General features: G+C 42.6%; 2 protein-coding genes across 2 annotated transcripts; one reads left to right on the top strand and one right to left on the bottom strand.

Annotated features, from left to right (window-relative positions):
- Positions 1 to 4187: 4187 nt before the first annotated feature.
- On the top strand, positions 4188 to 5777 carry LOC143260867 (death-associated inhibitor of apoptosis 1-like). The gene is made up of 4 exons (XM_076527454.1): positions 4188 to 4202; positions 5000 to 5128; positions 5194 to 5546; positions 5620 to 5777. The coding sequence occupies exons 1-4, from the start codon at positions 4188 to 4190 to the stop codon at positions 5630 to 5632; spliced, it is 510 nt and encodes a 169-aa protein (XP_076383569.1). The 3' UTR covers positions 5633 to 5777.
- Positions 5778 to 13986: 8209 nt separating this feature from the next.
- LOC143260866 (uncharacterized) lies at positions 13987 to 15901 on the bottom strand. The gene is made up of 4 exons (XM_076527453.1): positions 15473 to 15901; positions 15355 to 15389; positions 14813 to 15287; positions 13987 to 14715 (listed from the first exon to the last, which is right to left on the bottom strand). Exons 1-4 carry the CDS (start codon positions 15899 to 15901, stop codon positions 13987 to 13989), a joined length of 1668 nt encoding a protein of 555 aa, XP_076383568.1.
- Between the last annotated feature and the right edge of the window lie 5692 nt (positions 15902 to 21593).

The raw sequence follows: 21593 nt of genomic DNA, 5'->3' as shown, positions 1-21593 counted from the left end.
CTCTTTTTTTTGTTATATGCATAAGCTCGGTTGACAGTCTCAACAACTTTTGGTCCCTGGGAGCCATAACCGTGGGGTGGTGTGTTCGTATAGATATATAAACCACTTATCAGTCCTAAATTGTTTGTTAGTTGATCAATTGGTGTTTTGCAGGAAAGATGAAACTTGTGTTGGGAAATCTTGTTGACTAGTCCTGCTAGAAAAAAAAAAAATCTGAGCCCGGGTTTTTTTTTACGGACGATTTGAAAGGTGGTGCATTGGTAGCTATGGAGTTATTCTGTTTTTTTTTTCTTGCTACCTCCATTTCTTCGGCCACCTGCACCGGATTGTCAGCAAAGGCCGAGATAGAAACATTTTCGTCACCCATCATAACGCCCTCCGTTGTCTCGTCTGTGGTCTTCATTATATGAGTCGGCTATGATGCTAAAGGTCTGCTTGACCCCTCTGTTCAGGACCAGTCATCGTACATGTCCCTAATATACTTTCTGATGATTGCCGGAATGCCCTTAAGCACCAGCCTATTCTCCTTAGCTGAATGGGGGACGGTATCAAATGCTTTGGCTGTATTGACCATAGTCACCACGTCACCTCTTTTCTCTTTCGTCACTCTCATGACCCTGGCCAATATGGAAATGTTAAGCTTACAACCATCCTTTTTTGTGAATCTCTTGTGTCTAGTGCTGTTCGTAATTTTGGTTCGTAATATTTTTTCTAGTGGGCGAGAAAATATCCTACCCAGTAGCAATTCTATAGCAATAAGCCGCCGGTTTTGCACATCTTTAGAATCTTTACCTGGTTTTGGTATGAGAGTGGTTCTACCCCCCTCCCCCCCCAATTGTGTTGTGTAGGATCCGAACTGCACTAATAGGTTGTAAAACTTGACCAGGGCATGAAGGAGTGAGCAACATACTCGTCCCAGAGGTAAGATGGTCTGCCTAGCCCGCAGCAGCATACGTTACGATTGGAAGGGACAGTCTGCGGTACATATATATAGTACGCATGGCCCGATGTCTCAATCCCCAGTTCGACTTGGCAATCTTTGCTAGCGTATTCAGCGTTCGCACAGACTTAGCACTCAAGTACTCAACATTGGAATGAGTTTCCAGTCCGTAATCGAAGTACACATTATGATACCTCACGGAATCTTTCTTGGCGATACTCCGATCACCTACTTTTACAAAAGGCAGCGTTTCTCTATTGAACTAGCCTTTCAAGAACACCACCTTGGTTTAGGCTGCAGACATCGACAATTTTTGCTGGTCGCACCAGCGAGAAATGATGTCCGCCACCAATTGGAGAATGCTTTCTAGATCTGCACTGTTATTCGCGTAGACCAGGACGAGCAGATAGTCTGCATAGGCTACGAGCCCGCAAGAAGGCCCGGTGTTCGATAGGAGATGCAAAACCTTATCGAAGATTCAGTTCCCATAGCTCGCACCGAGAATCGATCCGTGTGGACAACCTTTGTTGACTTTCTTCCTCATTGCGTTGAGTATGCTCGGCCACCAGACATTGTCAAAGGCTTCAGCGATGTCGAAGAGCAGACCCATGACATACTTTTCTTCACGACTGGACACAAGCTCCCTCAGCTTTACCACGGCATCAGTCATGGATCGCTGCGGCCTGAATCCGTATTGCTGATCGGAGGCGTAGTCTGGGTGCCAGAACAAGTTAGTTAATCGCATCACGATCAGCTTCTCCAAGACTTTACCTACTACCGAGAGTAAGCAGACTGGCCTGTAGGACTGCGTCCTAGGTCTGTCAGTCCCTCTCAGTTTCGTAATAATGGACCTAAATTTCCATCTAGCAGGAAAGATTCCGTGTTCCAGGCATCCGTTGTAGAGTCGGAGGAGTTCATGGCGGATCATTCGACTCGAGCGTTTTGAAACCTCCGGCTCAATTCGGTGAAGGTCCAGATACTTTCCGCTCTTCAGTCGGGTTGACCGCCGCGCTGAGCATCGAGTGAGTGAAAGGAGTTGCGTTCTCTCTTACCGGCGCGGAAGCAGCTTCCCTCCTGACGCGCACATGATTCAGAGAGTCGTTCTCGGTCGAGTCGTCTGGAATTAGCGGTGGAGTCCCAGTCTGTCGTGAAACCCAGGGCAGTACGAATGTTAGAGACGACTGCGCCAACGGTCATCTTCTGCCTTGTGATCTTATACATAACGACGCAAGGTTCTAGTAGCTCTAATAGCGGCTTTGTAGGTCTTTCTCTGTTTAAGATACTCGGTCCTCGTGGCCACCTTCTGCTTATCCGAACATGCCTGATTCTGGGAGGCTCGTCTAAGTTTGCGGACTCGCCTCTTCTGTCTTGTCAAGTCTGCAGTCCAACATGGGACGGATTTTGAGTGCCATCGCTTGGTTGGCATTGAGGAATTACACGCTTGGATGATCGTCTTTTGATCTTCTGTGCAAGAAGTTCGACTTCCCCTCTATTCAGTGGAACTGCGGATAGATTCCTCTTGCATTACAGCAGCGCCTTATCGGACTTGTTTGCGCTTTCGAGCCGGTATCTCGGTTTCGTCAATGCCTATCTTCAAAGAAAACTATCACTTGGTGATCACTAGTCTTCAGATCCTTGCGGACTTTCCAACCTCGCACTTTGTCGCATACATCAAGTGTAGCTAGTGTGACGTCGATGTAAGACTGTCCACTAGGGCTGGAAAACGGCTGAGCGTTTCCAGCCTCGTTCAAGTCAACCAAGCCATGGCTCACGATAAACTCTTCGAGTTTACGGCCTCTCGCGTCCGTCTTCGCGCTACCCCACAGGGTTGATTTTGTGTTGACGTCGGCAGAGATAATGACTCGGCTGTGCCTCAGTGCATTGAGAGCTCTCCCCAATCGTGCCAGACCGGATTCAACTTCTTCAGAGCATTGGAAGTACTGGCTGATCAGAAAGAAACTCCCAAACGAGCCTGAAATGCTAGCACAGGATATATGCGTGTCGCAAAAGTTAGACACCTTAACCACGGTTAGATCCGGGTTTCTGATGGCTATTGCAGCCATCTCCGGATTACCGGCCGTGATCTCGGATGCCTTACCCGGAAGTTGCTTATCTTGCGAAGCGATATCAGGGATTTTGGTCTCGTTTATTAGATTTCTTAAGTTTTTTTATCTCGGTATAATATTGTAGAGAGCGAGAGAGAGGGGAGGATGCAGAGGTTGTTCTCTCTCTTGCAAAAATGATGCAGGATTTTTCTTGCGCGCGTTAGGCGCGATGCATTTATAAAAGTTTGTGGTTTTGTATTCGGAGAGACTCGCGGATGCTTTACCCGTGATTTTGGTCTCATTAAGATTTCTTAAAGTAACATTTTTTTATCTCGGTATAATATTGTAGAGAGCGAGAGTGGGGGGGATGCAGCGGTTGTTATCTCTCTTGCAAACGATGCAGGATTTTTCTTGCGCGCGTTAGGCGCGACGCATTTATAGAAGTTTGTGGTTTTGTATCCGGAGAGACTCGCGGATGCTTTACCCGTGATTTTGGTCTCATTAAGATTTCTTAAAGTAACATTTTTTTATCTCGGTATAATATTGTAGAGAGCGAGAGAGAGGGGATTCAGCGGTTGTTCTCTCTCTTGCAAAAACGATGTTCCTCGCGCACGTTGAGGAAGTGTTTTTGGAGAGAGACGGTATAATATTGTAGGGAGTTAGAGAGAGAGGGGGGGGATGCAGCGGTTGTTCTCTCTCTTGCAAAAACGATGCGGACAGAGAGAGAGATGTATTTTTTCCACCTTGCAACGGTTTGTTGCCACATCCTTTCCATGATTAGGAAGTCTCCTTTCCCCGGTTTTTTCTTTGCAGCAACGATGTGGACAGAGAGAAAGAGACATTTTTTTCTCTCTCTCGTTTACTGTTTTTTGCATATTTGCCTTTCCCTCTGCAGCGAACATTTTATTCGCTACTGAGTTGGGAATTGATATGGAATTTGAAAGTGTCATTGTTGCAATCGTTTGCAACATCGAAGAAGTTTGTGGTTTTGTATCCGGAGAGACTCGCGGATGCTTTACCCGGAAAGTCGCTTGCGAAGCGATATCAGGATTTTGGTCTCGTTGAGATTTATTAAAGTAAGGTTTTTTTATCTCGGTTTTTTCTCTTGCACCGCATTCTCTTTTGCAGCAGTTTCTCTATCTTGCAACGATATGGATGGAGAGATGTATTTTTCTACTTTATCGTTTTGGAGAGAGAGTGAGATGGATTATAACGATGTGAGCACGCACCTTCTACTGAAAAATATTTTAAAATATGTCAAAAGTTGACTTTATCATTGATATGGATGGATTAAATATCCATAAAAATATTTGTTTGTAAAGAAATTGCGATCGCGAACGTGCCCACAGGCTACGCTGCCCGCTATGAGTTTGAATTAGACGTCCAATACAGTGATTTGAGCAATGCTGACAGCAAATCTGCATGGTATGTCTCGAGTTTTATACACGGGATTCCATTCAAAAAATTTTCCGGGCAAGATAATTATAAACAAAAACACATTAGAATGTTAGTTAAACTTTTTATTCGCGGTTTCAAGGATCCCGTAATCGCGTATAAGGGGGATTTATTGCGCGAAATTGACGTACGGCATGTAAATTTAGAATCTTTTGTTTGCCCTAAATTCGAATCTTTAATCGCGGACCCGAAGTATGGGCCAATAGACCCACCATGCAGGCTTCATTGTTGGACGTTTAATTCAACATCGAAGCGGAAGGCACCACAATACCACTGTGCCCTCAGTGAGGTGCGAATCTTTCGCAAATGGTACTTGCAAGGTAATTTTTTATTATTTTTCATTTCTATGGTGCCTTTTTGCAGAAAGAGAGAGAGGAGAGAGAGAAAACGTAAGCCTGTGCGAATCTTTTTTTGGTCGAGGTTATGTCCTCGGGAGAAAAAATTGTAACAACGTGCCGATCGGTGCTGATACGATAGATGAGAAGAAGTATGTATAATAATTGTTATTTAAAAAATTAAAATTTATTTTTTTTAATAATGATTATTTTTTAATTAACAGCGTCTTCTTGAAGAGGAGGAGGAGGAGGAGGAGGAGGAGGAGGAGGAGAAGGCTTGCGATTGCCATCAACGGCTCAGTATCACTGTGCCCTCAGCGAGGAGCGCGTCTTTTGGAAGTAGTTCATGGAAGGTAACGTATTTTTTTCCTTTTTTAGTTACTATTATTTTTCATTTCCATGGTTCCTTTTTTTGCAGAAAGAGATCATGATGGATTATCGACGCGAGGAGGATAGGCTTCGAAGTTTTGAATTTTGGCCAATTGAATATATTCAGCCGGAGGAGCTTGCAGCCGCAGGATTTTGCTATCTGGGGCAGGACGATTTTGTCGCATGTTTTGCATGCGACATCGAATTGCATCGGTGGCAGCATAACGACAAGGCTATGTCGGAGCATCATTTCTGGTCAAGAAATTGCCCATATGTACTGGGGAGAAATTGCAGCAACGTGCCGATCGGTGCTCATCCAACAATCATTTCAATATCACTACCACCATCAAGAAGAGGTGTGGACGAGTGCGGTATCTACGATTATACCATGGATGAGAAGAGGTGTGTATAACAAATGTTATTTTAAAGAAATTAAAATTTATCTTTTAATAATTATTATTTTTTTAAAATTAAGAGCGTCATCCTGAAGAGGAGAAGGAGGAAGAGGAGGAGGCTTGCGATTGTCATCAACGGCGCGTCGGCGAAAGAAGAGGAAGAAGAAGAAGAAGAAGATTATATATTGATGTTGATCATATTTCGAAATTTTAATAAAAAAAGATTTAGGAAAACATACATTAATATACATTTTTTTAAAATACCCACAATCCTATCCAAAATTTCTCTAAAAATTATAGTTATTTCTTATTGTAGCTACTCGGTTAGCGGTTTGTTCAGGGGGAAGAGAGAACATTTTTTATGATAGGACATATATATATTTTCAAAATCATATTAGTTTACAATATTATTTTTTCACATCTATATAATTTTTCTAACAATGCTCGTCAACGGGTTGTATTCCACGATGCAGTCGTGTATAATCAAGCAGTATGGAGCCGTCGAAGGTAGGAAATCCTTTCGACATTCGAATTCGATTCGCACATCGGTGGTTGCATTTTTCAGCGCTTCGTTTTGTCGCGAGCAATCGATGACTACGAACGGTCCATACAGTAGAAAGTCGATTGTATTCAGTAGCACCTCGCCATCGTTTCCATAATAGGACTCTTGAAATTTCGCGCACATGTCGTAGAGCAACGCGTATTTATCCTTTTCGAAATCGATGTCTAAATCGTCGTAGGGATACATTTCCGAGTTCAAGTAAAGTCGAATATTGGATAAGAAGCAGGAATCGAATTGGGTAGCGTTTTTCTTTAAATAATTTTTCCTTTCGGTTTGTAACGCGAATATCACGTATCGCGGTTTTTCCATTTGCGGAGCCGTTTTTATCGCCCACGTGTGCTTCGTGGTTGTTTGCAGCATCGGATATTCGTACAGTTCCCACGAACGGAAACTCATGCTGATCGATATTTCGCTCTCAAGAATACGCAGCATCGACAACTTGTGTATTTCGTCCAAAGTAACGTGCGGCATTCTCTATTGAATTTTATGCAAATCCAGGACAGGTTTCACATTGTCGGACCAGCTTCGTAGCGCGATAGCGTCGTTGCGCGCGCGAATCAAAATCAATACGTGCCGAGCATTTATTACAACGCGTTTGTAATCTTCGCAGAAGCCTAGCAATGTGTTCATAGGCATACAAAAGTTGAAATTTCGAAAAATCGTAGGCGTTGCGATGAGATTTTCCCTCCATTGATCATCGTTTCTGTACATCCAGCCCGCGTTGGACAGCGCGTTGTTCTTCGTAATGTTTAGACTGATGTAATTCTTCAAGGTCGTCGTTGTACCGGGATTTCTGGATCGATCGATTTCCACTCCGTTCAGTTCGTAACGTATCTCGTCGAACATAAACGCTACCGCATTGTTGTCTAGAGCTACCGTGTCGTTGGCCAATCCTCCCGGTAGGTTGAGTCTTCCCTCCACGTATAGGAAGCTTTTACACGGAAGAGTGTACAAGTCTTGTTGTTGAATGGGTATTCTTATCTCATCGCTGTTTCCAAACGTAGTGTTGACGTACGAATTGTAGGTATGCAGGTCGATCTTTGTTATTCGATTGTCGAAGATCGGTGCTTCGGAGATGTTGAAAATGTCGTCGGACATGGTGGTGAAGCGAGTTCGATTACTTGGTAACGATGAATCCCAAAGATCGTAGATATTCCACGTTTCGCGCGGTTAGTTTTCTCGTCTTCTTCTTGTCCTTATTGTTGTTGTTATTTCGAAACGGCGCACCGTTTGCTATGTTCGACATATTCGATATCGTATTATTATTATTATGAATTAACATAACGGTTATGTCAAGGTTATGAGACGGTTCGACGAACGTGCAGCTGTACCGTGATTTCTTCGTTTCGAAAATCAATCAAACGTTCAGACTGGTCCACGATGCGAATTGTTAAATCATCCATTGATCGTGTAACGATTCGAAGATAAATGACTCGTGCTGGCGTTTCTGATATTTTATACCCCGACGACACGTTGGGTGCGAATTCGTGTATCATGTGAACCAGTTTCCCGTTATCGTACGAACCGGTGGTTACGTTGCATTCCATTCGAATAATATTCGTGTTAATGATATTCACGGAAGTGTCCGATACATGCCACGAGTTCGGTGATGGAATGCGATTTCTAGAGAATCCTAGGATAGGACCCACGGTGTCAGGTTTCGTAAAATCTATCTTATATGCACTTTTAATTTCGCTTTTCATAGTGTTGTTGTTCGCTTGTAGGATCAGTGGATATTCTATATCGTTGTTATCTTTGGTTGGAGAAGGACACCGCGCGCTTATGTCACACCTCAAGTAAACTTTGATCGCCTTTAGTTCGTACGAACCGTCCGGGATGATTATCTCCTCACCCTCGTCACCGAAATAGAATTTATTGTTTCCGATATTTGAACTGATGTTTGGCATCGTGCAATAAGTTTGCAAATCGAGCAGGCCCAGTTCGTAATCAGCATTGTTGAAATCTATAGGCGGGAAGTACTTGGACGATAACACGCTACTTCTTTCCGATAATGTGAACGTGTATGACATTCTTGCGACGAACTATATCAGAGCTCCTCGCAGGAATTTCACACACAATTGCCCGCACACGCTTTCGTCGTAACTTTGATAAATCTTGTGATTGTACGAGATCGCCGCGTTCGATCCGAAATAACGAATCAATTCGATCGGTGGTCGAGGATCTCCAAAACTATCGAAGTAACTGACTTGCGAACCATGCTTTATATACGCGACCCAGTACGTTCCTGAAGCATCACCGCTATCCAAATTCACTATTCCTCGTTCGTTTGCCCATACTTGTTTCGGCAATTCATCGCGCATGAAAACTTCGCGAAACGCGGTACAGGCGATTTTTTACAGGCGATTTTCAATTCAACGTCCGTCGTCGAGTTATCTTTTTCCTGTCTTTTGTCTTTTTTTCTTCTTCATTCCTCTTCCACGTTTGTATGGTATGGGATACACTCCGCGACCCTCCATAGCGCGATTGTGTCGTCGCGCTTCTTCTAATTGTTTCTTCGCAGCTTTCGCATCGTTTATCGTTTTGATCACCCCAGCAGCGCCTCCTGTCAACGCTCCCAAAGCTCCCAAAGCAGGTAACAACAGCGGTAGAAAACCGCCTCGTTTGGCGATCGGTAGAATTCTTTTGACACTGTTTCTTCCACCATTCTTTCTCTTTCCTTTAACTGCTCGTCGGTCCTCCTCCTTCTTTTTCTTCAGTTTTCAACAGTTTTTACCAGTCTCTAATGGTATACAGTGCTGTTTTTACCAGTCTGTAACGCGCGGTATACAGCGCTGTTTTTACCAGTCTGTAACGGTATACAGAGCTGTTTTTACCAGTCTGTAAACGGCATACAGAGCTGTTTTTACCAGTCTGTAACGGTATACAGATCTGTTTTTACCAATCTGTAACGGTATACAGAGCTGTTTTATCAGTGTGTAACGGTATACAGAGCTGTTTTTACGGTATACAGTCTGTAAATGGTATAGGCAGCTATTACGCCAAGGTTGGTTTCATTTTTCTGTTGATTACGAAAAATGAAAAAATGTGTGTACGTCAGCTTACATGGAGATGCGCTCTATCATTGGAATACGGGGAGACTGATATCTATGATGTTCGAGCTCTCGTATAAATACTTTGTCGTTCGAGAGGGAATTTTATCACTAGAAAACAGAGCGAGGGGGGCATGCGTTTCGTACGACAGTCCTTGATATCTGGATTCCGACCTGCCGCACGTTCGACGACCGCGATGAGATAATTCGGAAACACGGATCGTTGCTAACGAGTACTATACGGTGCGTGATAAGCGGCCCGTCAGGATGTGTTATGTAATGTACGGAGAATCTTCCCACGAATTTTTTATATTCCTTCCTGAAGGCATATAAGGCTGGCGCCAGCCAGCCGGGGGTTCATTTGTATATCGCGATTCGAGTACCTCGAACGTTTCTGGAATCGGACCACATAGGACCACCCCCACTACCTTTATTCCACAGAAAATCTGACTATATAAAGGACCCAAACGTGACCTGGAATCGGGCTAGTTTCGAGTCATTCGTCGTCGCGGAAACGTTAGTAAGATCGAGTTTCAATTCTCCTTCGAGCAATCTAATAGGTAAATAGACATCAAGTCAGAAGCCCCCGCCGATTCAGTGCGAAAAGCTGAGAGCGCGTTAGAGTCCGCGAACACTATATACAGTTGTAAAACCCAACGCGTAATAAATTAGTTTTTGCCAGTTTTCCTTGGTTTCAAGTTTAATCATTTCCATCTCCTGTTTCTAACCAGTAGTTGGTATAACCCACCAAGATATATCTTCACCGCTCGAGGTATATCTTTATTTCTTTTCTAACAAAGTTATGAGGCACCCTAATATCAATTTCTCCAAACACCTTATCATAACCTTAAAGGTTGCCACCCGTGTCGAAATAAACATCGGCTGGTCTACGCACCTCATCCTTACCTCCTTGAAGGTAGCCACCCGTGTCGAAATAAACATCGGCTGGTCAACGCATCTCAACCAAAAATTCCAATTGCATGCAACCTCCGGCCACCCAATCTGCCTGTCCCTCGGCTCATAACAAGTAAAACGAACGTTATGATTAGTCTGTTGGAGAGTCCGAATGGGCTGCGATTCGCAAACGTGTATGTGTATTCGAAATCGCTGCGTCAACCAAAGCATCAATACTTGAGCAACTTGCTCTCGTTCGTGGGGGATGTAGGTTATTTTGCCTACTCGGACAACGCGGACGTGATTCCCCCGGCAGATGCTCGACCGAATTCAATATTTATCTTTGACGACGTTGCTTGCGACGAACAGGATGCCATGAGAGAATATTTCGCGATGGGCAGACAGTCGCAATCGTACGCGAGAATACCCAAACATTTGATTCACGACATTGCGAATCTAGTGATTCTATTCAATCAAGATGTCACGAATCTGCGACATGTTCATTAGGATCATGTGAATACAGATATGTCGTTCGAAACGTTCAACACACTTTGTAGAAGGTGTTGGCGAAACAAGTATGGATTCATCGTAATCGGCAAAGACAGCTCTGCGAATCGTGGTCGTTACCGGCGTGGATTTAACGAATTCATCGTGCTGTGATCGGAGGCTCATTTGGACCGCAAGAGTCGTCGGAGTCGTATCGTACCGCTCGATATGCGTCGGTCTAAGGAAAACCGGCGAGCCGTGATCACCAAAGAAATAGCCAAGACCAGTGACGACATACGTAAAAAGAGTTTAGCCCTGAAGGTTGGGAAAATGGATGCGAAGTCGAAAGATGAATGAGAGAGAGAGAGAGGTATCAGTGGTAATCATGAGCGATGAGAAAGTAAAGTTGGTGAACGAACTGCATGCTCCAGCGAGACGCTTCTTCCCACGCAGGCGAGTGATCGTGCGAGGACTTCACGGTCTTTGGCAAGCCGACATCGTCGAGGTTCAACGATATGCTAGAGATAATAGAGGACATCGATACATTCTCACAATAATCGATGCATTTAGCAAATATGCTTGGGCAGTCCCTCTGAAAAGTAAAAATGCCAACGACGTGTGCAAAGCTTTCGCGTCGGTGTTGAGAAAGTACGGTAGAATACCGAACAAATTGCAGACCGATTTGGGGAAAGATTTCTACAATAAAGATTTTCAAGAATATCTGAGAAAACAGAACGTCAAACATTATTCCACGTACAGCACCATGAAAGCATCCATAGTCGAGCGATTCAATCGTACGCTGAAGAACAACGTGTGGAAATTCTTCTCGTTGAGCGGAAAGTATCGATGGATCGACGAGCTTCCCGCATTGATAGAAAATTATAATAATCGAAAACACCGTACAATCCGTATGCGACCAGTAAAAATGCGAAGACTCTCTTGTCCACCGTCTACAGCAACGTTAAGATCGCCGGTCCTGCGAAATTCAATGTTGGCGACTACGTGCGCATAAGCACGTAGACGACGGAAGTATTTAGGATCATTGCGATGAAGCGAACCAATCCCGTCACATACCTGTTGACCGACTCAAAGAACAGACCTATCGCCGGGGGATTTTACGAACACGAGATGCGCGCTGCCAAGTATGCCGACGTGTATTTAGTGGAAAAAGTATTGCGTAGAAAAGGAAATGAAATAAACGTAAAATGATTCGTCTCTCCCACACTTTCAACGATTAGCTTTCCACACGATTGAATCTAAACATAGAGCTATAGCAGTTCACAATCGATTAAACAATTTTGTTGGAACGATTCGTTTGCGATAATCGCGGCAGCGTTATTCTTATTATTACTATTCTCGATACTTCTTACAATATCGACGAGCTTTACGAATCTATCCCGAATTTCCGGAATATTTTCCAGTAACCATGAATGCATATGATCGATGCATAACTCTAATATGTACAAATTATACATCGTCTGTTTGGTAACATAGATCGATGTAGGAAAATTGAACAACTTGACTAGATTCATTTCATTAAAATTAACTATCTGTAACGATAAATTCTAGTCGATTCGTTTCTCCTTCTTGTCCGTGTCGAAGCAACTGTTTATATAATCTCTAGTTTTTATCAGCAGTTTCCACGTAGACATCGAAAAAGAAATCTCTGCTCTACGATTGTCCCACAAGATGAATTCGATGCTCATATTTTCATCCACTCGCACGCAAATTTCGAGGAACTTGAAATAGTTGCCAGCTATGGAGTATCTTCTACCCAAGATTCGCGCGTTGCATCGTATCGGCAGCTGCTGCTGCTGAAACGTTCGTTTCATTGGAGTGAAGTGTCTATAAAAAAACCACATTACCTTCATAACTCGTAATTCCTTCTACCCAAAGGAATGCTTTTTACTTACCCATAGTTTTTTCGTTTGTTTGCACCACCACCGTCGTCGTCATCGTCGTTGAAGTTGTTGTCAAATCCATTTTTTTACACAAAATTATCGGTTTGATTTAACATGGTATGTACGTATATAATAATAACACCGATGAATGACTGTGCAATGAGCTGTCTGTAGAACGCAGTACTCGCTGTTCGCAATGTTTGAGTTTTTATATGCAATTATCCAACCATTTTGCCTCCCCTCCCTACACACAAGATTAAGAAGCGTATACGTCCCCGTTCCACTCGTATAAATGAGTGCGCGCGCAACTTGGAATTCGTCAGATGGAGGAAAAGTTGGATGAGATCATGGAGTAGTAACCGTTTTCTCTCTCCTAGCGATATCGTAATGTCCCCAAGGAAGAGTATAGATCGAATTACTGGTAATGTAGCGTTTATCGTCGTACGGACTCAGCGCTAACTTCATCTGCGATATCGAATACACGCTATGCTTTACAGATTTTATCAATTTAATGCAAACCGACTTTTCCAAGTGATCGTAAAGGCATGCCATAGTCGTCAAAAGTTATACTTTTGATCGTCGCGTTGGTCCTAATTCCTTTAATTTTTTTTCACATCGTTTTTGTTCTGTACCTGAATCGGGTACATTTTCGAGCGAAGACCCACAAACTCTCATGATTTTGCCCCTGTTCTCGTCCTTCATCAATCCGATGACTTTGTTGTTAGCGATTGGAACACCATGCGCGTTGTCTCTATCATAATTGCTGGTATCGTGTCGGTCAATGTCACGTTTTATCGTCTCGTACGCATAGTCACAAGCAATCGGATAAATCAAACTATCCGTGTCCGTGTACAAAATTTTCAAAAAGTCGTACAAACGTAATTTCGACATGTCCAACACCGACATGCCTATGTAAACGGGTTTATAAAGTTTAATGGAAAGCTGTTTCATTTGAATCACAATAAAATCCTCGGAGAATACGGTACAGCTGTGGAAATTTGGTCGGGATATTAAACGTTCTGCACCATGTCGACCGCTCCATCGCGAGAGCAACATCACGTTCACGCGATCTCGCACGTTCTCCATCGTCTTTCCGAAAACCGCGGTGTCATCAGTTTAAACAGATTCCTCGAGAAATCTGTGTTCGCGCTGGCGCGCAATCTTGCGTTTAAATCTATGTAAGCACGTAACCAGCTCGATAGCTTCCAGTATCCGATGGATTCCCTTCAATTTTAAATTATGCTTCAAACGTTGCTGGAGGTATCGATAATGGAGAACGTAACGGTTCTTGTCGCTAACCATTGCTAGCAATTTCTTTTGCGACGCTCTAACTTCGTGAATCGGACAAAACGGAAAATCTGAGTGAGAATTGTGAATTGCCTGGTGGTACTCCAAGTCGACCTCTAAAATGTATCCGACGGGGCTGACGATAGGCACGGAGATTCGACGTTGAAATCACTCGCATCGTCGACCCATCGGAAACCTCTGGGCGTCAAAGGTTGCGACATGGCCCAACAAATTATTAACGTTGAAATACATCAGATAGGTGGACGATTAGTTCCAATTGTACATCGACATGTACTTGTTATTCGCGCGCGCGTAACGATGCGAACATTGACTCAACCCACCCTGTAATCCCCGCTCCACGAACAAAAGCATGTCCATGTCGGTGAGCATCGCGTCCCACGCGAAACCGGGCAACGTGTAATAATGCGCTGGATCGAGGCTGTAATTATCGAGCGACATTTCGCGAAAATTTTCAAACACGTTCGCCAACAACAGCACGTCTACTTTCAAGTACAGGTCGCTGTACTGCCCTAACGTTTGTATGTTGAAACGTGACCAAACTTCGCTCGCGTGGCGGTAGTCGACATCGGATATCTCGCTGTCGTACAGCTCGCTGTAAAATGCTTCGCGCGGCGGTAAACGGGTGTCGCTTAATTTATCGTAGGACGCTACGTAGTCGTACGGGAAAACACCTTTCCTGGTTAGCAGATGGAAATCGTCGTCACAAATTTGCCCGAATTGATTCCTCAAGATCCGCAAATCGCTCTTGTCAAGAGACGACGACAGCTTGTCCAGACTGGAGTTCAAAAACTTGAAGGAATCGACGAATCGGAACTTTATATGTTTCTTCCATGATTTGCCCACGTTCTTCGCGTGTTTCGTAAAAGAAATGTAGTTCTCTTTCGTAAGAGGTAGCACATCTATTTTACCTTCGAACGCGTTAGCTAACTCCTTGATGATGAAGTGTGCGTCGTAGCAGGACAAGTTGTGAAAAAACTGGAACCACGAACGAAGAACGATAGCCCAAATTGCAATTGTTGTGTGCCGGACCACGATACGCGCCCGTGAAATGACAATGATCGCGCACTCATACGTCACGATCGCCTAACGGTTCTTCGCACACGTGGCAATGCGTGGCGGTATGGAATTCCGAAATTTGCGCGACAGTCATTGTAGCCATCGGAACCGCCCGATCGAACGCCGGCTGCAATTTAAGGCTCAACTTGTAAAACTCCGATGCGAACCACGCGATACAATCTTTCTCGTTGCGATAAGTCCGATACTCGCACAGGGAGCTGTCGTATCGACAATGAAGGTAGTAGCCTACACTGAAGGCACGGTGATGCTGATATCTGCGACAAGTTCCATGACCTTGATCTTTCTGTTTCTCCAGCAGACATTCCAAGTCTGCGTAGATAACGAACGGTGCCGGTTTCTTATACGCGTGGTTCTTGAACTTCAGCCACTTGTCGTCTTCCGTCGGAAGGATCAAAGCGCATTCGTTCATTCGACCGCAGTCGACGACGTGAATGTCCAATTTTTCCTGCGATCTGAAATATTGCAGACACCTGGAAGAGAAAGCCATGCTATAATTTTCTTCTTCGAAACAAAAATAAATTCGAGTACAGTACTTACCGATTGCAAATATACTTATGATGGTGCGTGCTGAGCTGGAAACATGACGGGATAAATTCCTTATACTGACGTAATAATTCCACAAATTTATCGTATCCTGTAGAAACAACAAATTTGCGTGTTTCTCCCGTTTCCTCGAGGTTGGTTGCAATGTTTGACAGCTTTCTCGTTTCCTATCCCATTCGAACACGTTCACGGAAACGTCGTTCGCCTCTTCGAACTTCGGTATGTCTTTGAACGACACCGGCATTTGGAATCCCTCGGTACGGAGCACATCGCTGTCATGCAGATAGGATGATGCGCGATACGAATGATCTTTAACTGGATACAGACTTGACACCACTGCCCAATAGAAACACGCGTCGTCCTTACTGTTCATGTTGACGATGACTCTCTTCAGTTGCACTGCTCGGGGCACGGGTATCCCGCAACCTACTTGCAATGGTTGATACTTGTTAGAATTCACCATCAAGTGCAAGATCTTCGACAACGCCCATCCGCTGTCCCGTTCTTGAAACTCCTGGATCGAGGCCAGAAGCGTAGGCATAAAATCTTTCGCGTATCAGTGACGTAGATTGGACGATCGGAAGAGCGCGAGGTTTCGCGTTTTAAAACTTTTCACCGAAACCTCGTCGCGCAACACAAATTTCACCTCCAATACTACGTTCACTTTCAAAAACGAATGATCGTTCAAGAGTTCCGTAACGCGACTCGTAACTATTCGCTTCGCGTGTTGCAAGAAATAACGCGGATCGATATGTTCGACGTTGATCACGATGCCGGTCGATATGCGATTCTGAAACGCCGACTCGATGTTCTCCCAACGAAGAGTCGATGCTCTCGCGCCAACGCTTCCGTACAAACCTCTGCCAACGCGAGACGAAAACCGATGACACAGCGCGGCGTTCAGTGTTTTCATGCGACACACGATCGAGAGTAAGCTCGATTTTACACTCGTGGATCCTCGGTTTATTTTCTCGATGTTCATGTATTTTCTACGCAACCGCAAACACTCGATGTACGATTTCGTCCATTCGCGATACTCGTCGACAGTTCGGATCTACGTCGACATACGAGTCAATAATTGTAACATATCCTTGCACACTTGCGTCATCTTACGAAAATTTGCTTACGAAGCAAATTTTTCAATTTCAATTTAACGTCTTCGGTTAAATTACCAGTTTTAACAAATTTAACTAAACTTTGCATCAACCAACCGTTGCGACTCTCTCCCATCCCGATGGTATCTAGTATCGCGTAAACGTTGCACGAAAGAACGTTGCAATATCGGCTAAAAATCCGTTCTGTCGAATCCGAAAAATTATGAACACCGTGTTCAAGGACGGCATGCTCGCGATGGATATTGCAAACGAACAAACTTCCATAACGATTCGCGACTGAATAGCGAATTTAGCGAAAGAAAATTCAATAAGATGAGAAAACTGACACCGTGGGAAGATAACGCGTCCGAGAGTTATCCGGGATTCGAAACCGCAAATTCGCGAAAAAGCCTTAACTCCCTTTGCTCCGCGGTTCGGCATTCTCATCGCCACTGTTTCAGCGCGATAAGAAAATGCAGCATAATTAAATTTCAATAAGACAAGAAGACCGCTGTAGAAAAAACGTGTGCAGACTCGTTACAAAATGCTGCGGAAGAGAGAAACCGATGCGTCTACCCTCCCTCTCCCCCCCCCCCGAACATCTCCTACAATGTAAAAATGCAACCGCCGATGGCATATCGCGGTATCTTAGATATAGTTTACATTACCGTCGGTACGCGCTGACGGAACCGGGCGGAAACGTAAGCTAATATTTTCGAATCTCGATCCAAAGTAAACTATAGATTAATTTTTGTCCGAGGCTAAAGTTTCTTTTTTCAACAACCTATTGGGATTATGGCTTGGATTCTTTCTCAAATAAATATGTTATTAAATCTTTTACTTTTACCCCTCTCTATCTCTCTCAAAAATGCGCGCGCGATAAGAAAACGCTAGATAGTTAAATTTCGACGAATCTACCCCTCTATCTCAATCCAAACGAAATGTGAAACCACACGTCGTTCATAGCGGACCGTGCCGAAGAGAGAGAAACCGTTGCGATGCGTCTACACCTCTCTCTCACACTCCAAAAACCGCGCTTCGTTCATAGCGGACCGTGCGGAGGAGAGAGAGAGAGAGAGAGAGAGAGAGAGAGAGAGAGAGAGAGAGAGAGAGAGAGAGAGAGAGAGAACCGTTGGGACGCGTCTACACCTCTCTCTCACACTCCAAAAAACCACGTTTCGTCGATGACGAAAAACGATCGAGCGGCAGAGAGAAACCGATACGATGTGTCTATCCCTCCCTCTCACCCCAAAACATCTCCTACAATGTAAAAATGTAAAAATTCATCAACCCGGTGAAGACGATTTATATTTATGGTTTCGTGTCCAACGTGCCTCTAGCAGCTGCTGCCATGGACCGCAACACATCTCTGAGCACTATGATTATAGTAGTTTGGTTCTAAAGGAAAAAACTACTTCAATCAACCTCAGGATTCCCTCATTAACCAGAAGTACCACAATTTTAGGACCGCAATGTATATCTACAAGACCATGACGTGGGTAGGTGAGCATTTGGGTGAACAACGGATGGCTGAATATGATTGAACCGTACTGGACACCTCAGAAAAGGTGAGAGTCCAAGTATTATAGTACTTATACTACTACTACTACTACGGAGTGTGTGTGTGTGTCCAAGTATTATACTTCATCTATAAAGGCTGGTTCAAACGCAGCCAGCAATTTAGTCGAGTAATTTAGTAACTTAGAATAGAGTACATTTGACTCATTACTAGTCACTCGACTGGATTACTGTGTCTGAACCAGCCTGCAGGGCTGTTTGAATTCACTGGTTCGATATAGACAACATGAAATATAATTATGATAATTCCCCAGAGCAGTGGAACTTTGGGTCATGGGTCCAAGGCGAGGATGACTCCCAGCTGAAGCTTGGGTTCATAAGATTGGATCCACAAGGAACTGGAGGTTGCACCGAACTCACAATAACTGCAAATGAGTATTGTGGACAGCGAAGTTCAAGAGTACAGTAATGTCTCCCTTACTGACGCTAAGATTGTAGCTCGTTTTTTATAGTTGTTGACAATTCGTAACTATAAACACTAACTGCAAGGCTCGAATAATCGTATCTCCTCTTCCCAAAGTGTCCAGTTCTGTGGACAATCTGAGTGTCAATTAGAGAGACATATTCCAATCTGGTTCTGGAACAAGAAACACGAAACTAGAGTCAGAGCTGATTTTAGAAGAAGAGAGAAGGGAGGATAAAAGTGGTTGCATAGGAAAGAGGCACCCCCAATCCTGAGGCAGCGGAACCTGTTCATGTGGATGAACCATGGGGTGAGGCTGGACACGATGGTCTCCCAGGTGACAGCAAGGCCAGAGGCACTGGAGGAACACGGCCCAAAGGAAGGACGGAAAGACCTTTTATTAAATATTTTAAAAAGTCCATTAATTACATTCACTTACCTTCTTATACAAAGTTTGGTCAAACATTTGATTTGTGCAAAATTTCTTGTCTATTTCGTTCACCTACACGTTGTAGACTAAAAAGTTTCTTATTGAGCACTTAGTGTTGAAAGAAAAACGTCTCTTCGTTATTATATTTGTGTGTGTGTGTGAAACTTACACAAATGATTTAACCTTGAACAAGCAAACGAAGTTTTTGTTTTCTCTATATCTCTAATCTAAGTATGATATCGGTTCTTATCTGTTTAGGCCCATAGATGTGTTATGTGCAATGGTGGTGTGGATCATTTAGAGCGTTACAACGTTTAATAATATGTGAATGTAAACGTAGGAAGAAAGAAACAACGATACATTCTCCTGCAATAGAAAAGGATTGGAATTCATATATGCGACTGCAATTAATCTGTGTAGGTACTTAGCGATGATACAATGACGTTGAAAGCAACAAACGACCTCTCCGCATTTTATAAATATTGTAAACGTCTGATAAAAAGTTCGGTTCGTCTACAAACAATGTTATTGATCTGATGGTTCCCTTAAAATTGATACGGTGATATTACTATAATGGCGTTTCGTTTTCACCGAGCTGACAATTCTTTTGATTAAAAGTATTGTTTTGAAAATGCAAGTTTTTAAGTTTTAAATACTGTCCAAAGTCTAATACGAATGTTTATAGTTATTTCACACTAACACCTAGATATATGCTCATTATAAATAGCTCATGGTGCTATAATAATTTATTTGCGTTTCGATTAGATAGCAGTTTCTAAGCCGTTATTCAAGTACATATAAATACTTTTAAATTAAACTTATCGATTAACCCATCGCTCCACAGGTTCTGTCCAGTTGAATTCGTTCTCTTCCTGCTTTTCTCCATCCGCATCTTCTCTCTCGCCTCTTTCTTGTTCTTGCTCGCTGGATGGAGTGGCCGACGGTGTCTGCGTCATATTAACGTTACGTGCACGCAATTCGGCCAGGAAATCGTTCTCTTGCTGATAGCGACGTTGAAGTTCTTCCCGCCAGGAGTTTCCACCGCCACTACTATCATCCCCGTCTTCACCAGCCTCGAAGTCTAACAGAGGAAAATCATTTCGACATTATGCCTTTCCAAAATAGAAAATTATTTTTTGTTGTTCATTTATGTGTAATTCATGGTAACACTTTTATCTTTCATTGTTCTGAGCAAATTAATATCAATTTTACTAGAGTTTAGCGTAGCAATAATACTTGTAAGACTATGGAAGTAAATGATATGGTTTCTACATTTAAAGAACATAGATGACTTTGAAACTTTACAAAAGAAGGAAAATCATGATTCGTTTCAAACGATGTTTTCATATGTATAATTATAATTAACAGCGACATTCAAGTATTCCTGTGTAAACATTCCATCCTGGATATATATACAATAAAAGTATCGACGTATTTCTTGTTGATTAACAAGATTAATTGTAACTAGAATTTTTAAACATTAATTTACAATTTAGACCAAGTTAGTCTACGAATTCTTTAGCTTTAGATGTACGGTTACACTATTCTATTGTATAAACGAATATAAATCAAATTCTAGATTACATTAACTAGTTCTGAGAGAAACAATAATATAGTCTTTGCTATCGTATGCGAATGAAATTATTACAGAGATGTAACCGATGATAACATTAATAATTTAACATTAATACTCTACATTCTGAAAAAACAGACTACTTTTCATAATGCTCATTCATGGTTAAATAATTAAACTAATGCAAAGAAAGCAAGTGTTGTCATATTTTGTAAATTCTTGTGAAAACGTAAAAAGTCAACAATAATGTTCGTTATTTTAACAAACTCTTACCTAATAGCTTTCTGATGTTAAGACGGCCAGAGTTGTGAGAATGATCCTCCTGGTCTGAGTCTGCAAGCCACCAGGACACATTCACAGGGGGTGCATATCACACACATTCCACAACACGTCTAAAGTGTTATTTGTATAGGAACATCTATTTGTTATCCGGTACAGAGAACATTTTTCAAGAACTTTGAATATATTATTCCTGATTTCAAATAAATCAAATGTTTAGGGACACGTTTTTTTAAAAATCAATATTGCTCAAAGTGCTTAACGAAATATTGGATTAATTAACTTTTAGAATATTAATTAACGATATAACAAGTGTAACAATAATACTTTTCGCTTTTACTAGATTTTACATATTTGGAATAATTATTTCTTCGTTATATTTTTATTTAAGTTCTTTTTATGTAAACCAAAAATAAGTTAGTAATTGCCAATTTGACAGCATAATGTCCTGAACAAAGATTTTGTTGTTCTACGTGTAGTGTAGTTTGTGCTATTGCTAGACTAAACTTTGCTAACTCTATTCTAAATGTGAGAAAACGGGGATTACAACAGGCAAATGTATAAATAAGGGTGTAAACTAGATATGTACATCCGCATAAGTTTGTTTCTTCAATAGCACATAATTGGTAAGTATATTGGAAAGAAATTAATGAAGATATGGTGGATCCTGTGTTATGGTAGAACGCGAGATGATTTTACATGCAAAAATTGATAAAAATTATAAAATCAAATTTTCCTGGCGAAAGCGTCGTTATGAATGAATGGAATAGGACCATTCGTTGAACCACGTGTATTAGAATACAATTCACTGTCCAGTACTTATGGTTACGATCTCGATTTATAATAAATTCACATTTTCTTTCTATTATAAAATAG

The sequence above is a fragment of the Megalopta genalis genome, unplaced genomic scaffold (assembly GCF_051020955.1).
Source record: "Megalopta genalis isolate 19385.01 unplaced genomic scaffold, iyMegGena1_principal scaffold0022, whole genome shotgun sequence".
Lineage (NCBI taxonomy): Eukaryota > Metazoa > Arthropoda > Insecta > Hymenoptera > Halictidae > Megalopta > Megalopta genalis.
The sequence above is the reverse complement of the archived record's forward strand: the minus strand, read 5'-3'. Positions and strand labels throughout refer to the sequence as shown.

Bases quoted from the DNA above. Each gene is read 5' to 3' on its own strand.
- LOC143260867 (XM_076527454.1), top strand. The intron at 5,129-5,193 runs GTAACGTATTTT...CTTTTTTTGCAG, and splicing joins TTGGAAGTAGTTCATGGAAG to AAAGAGATCATGATGGATTA.
- LOC143260866 (XM_076527453.1), bottom strand. From the start codon at position 15,901: ATGCCTACGCTTCTGGCCTCGATCCAGGAGTTTCAAGAACGGGACAGC. The intron at 15,390-15,472 runs GCAAATTTGTTG...TCATGTTTCCAG, and splicing joins CGAGGAAACGGGAGAAACAC to CTCAGCACGCACCATCATAA. The intron at 15,288-15,354 runs GTAAGTACTGTA...TTTCTCTTCCAG, and splicing joins CATAAGTATATTTGCAATCG to GTGTCTGCAATATTTCAGAT.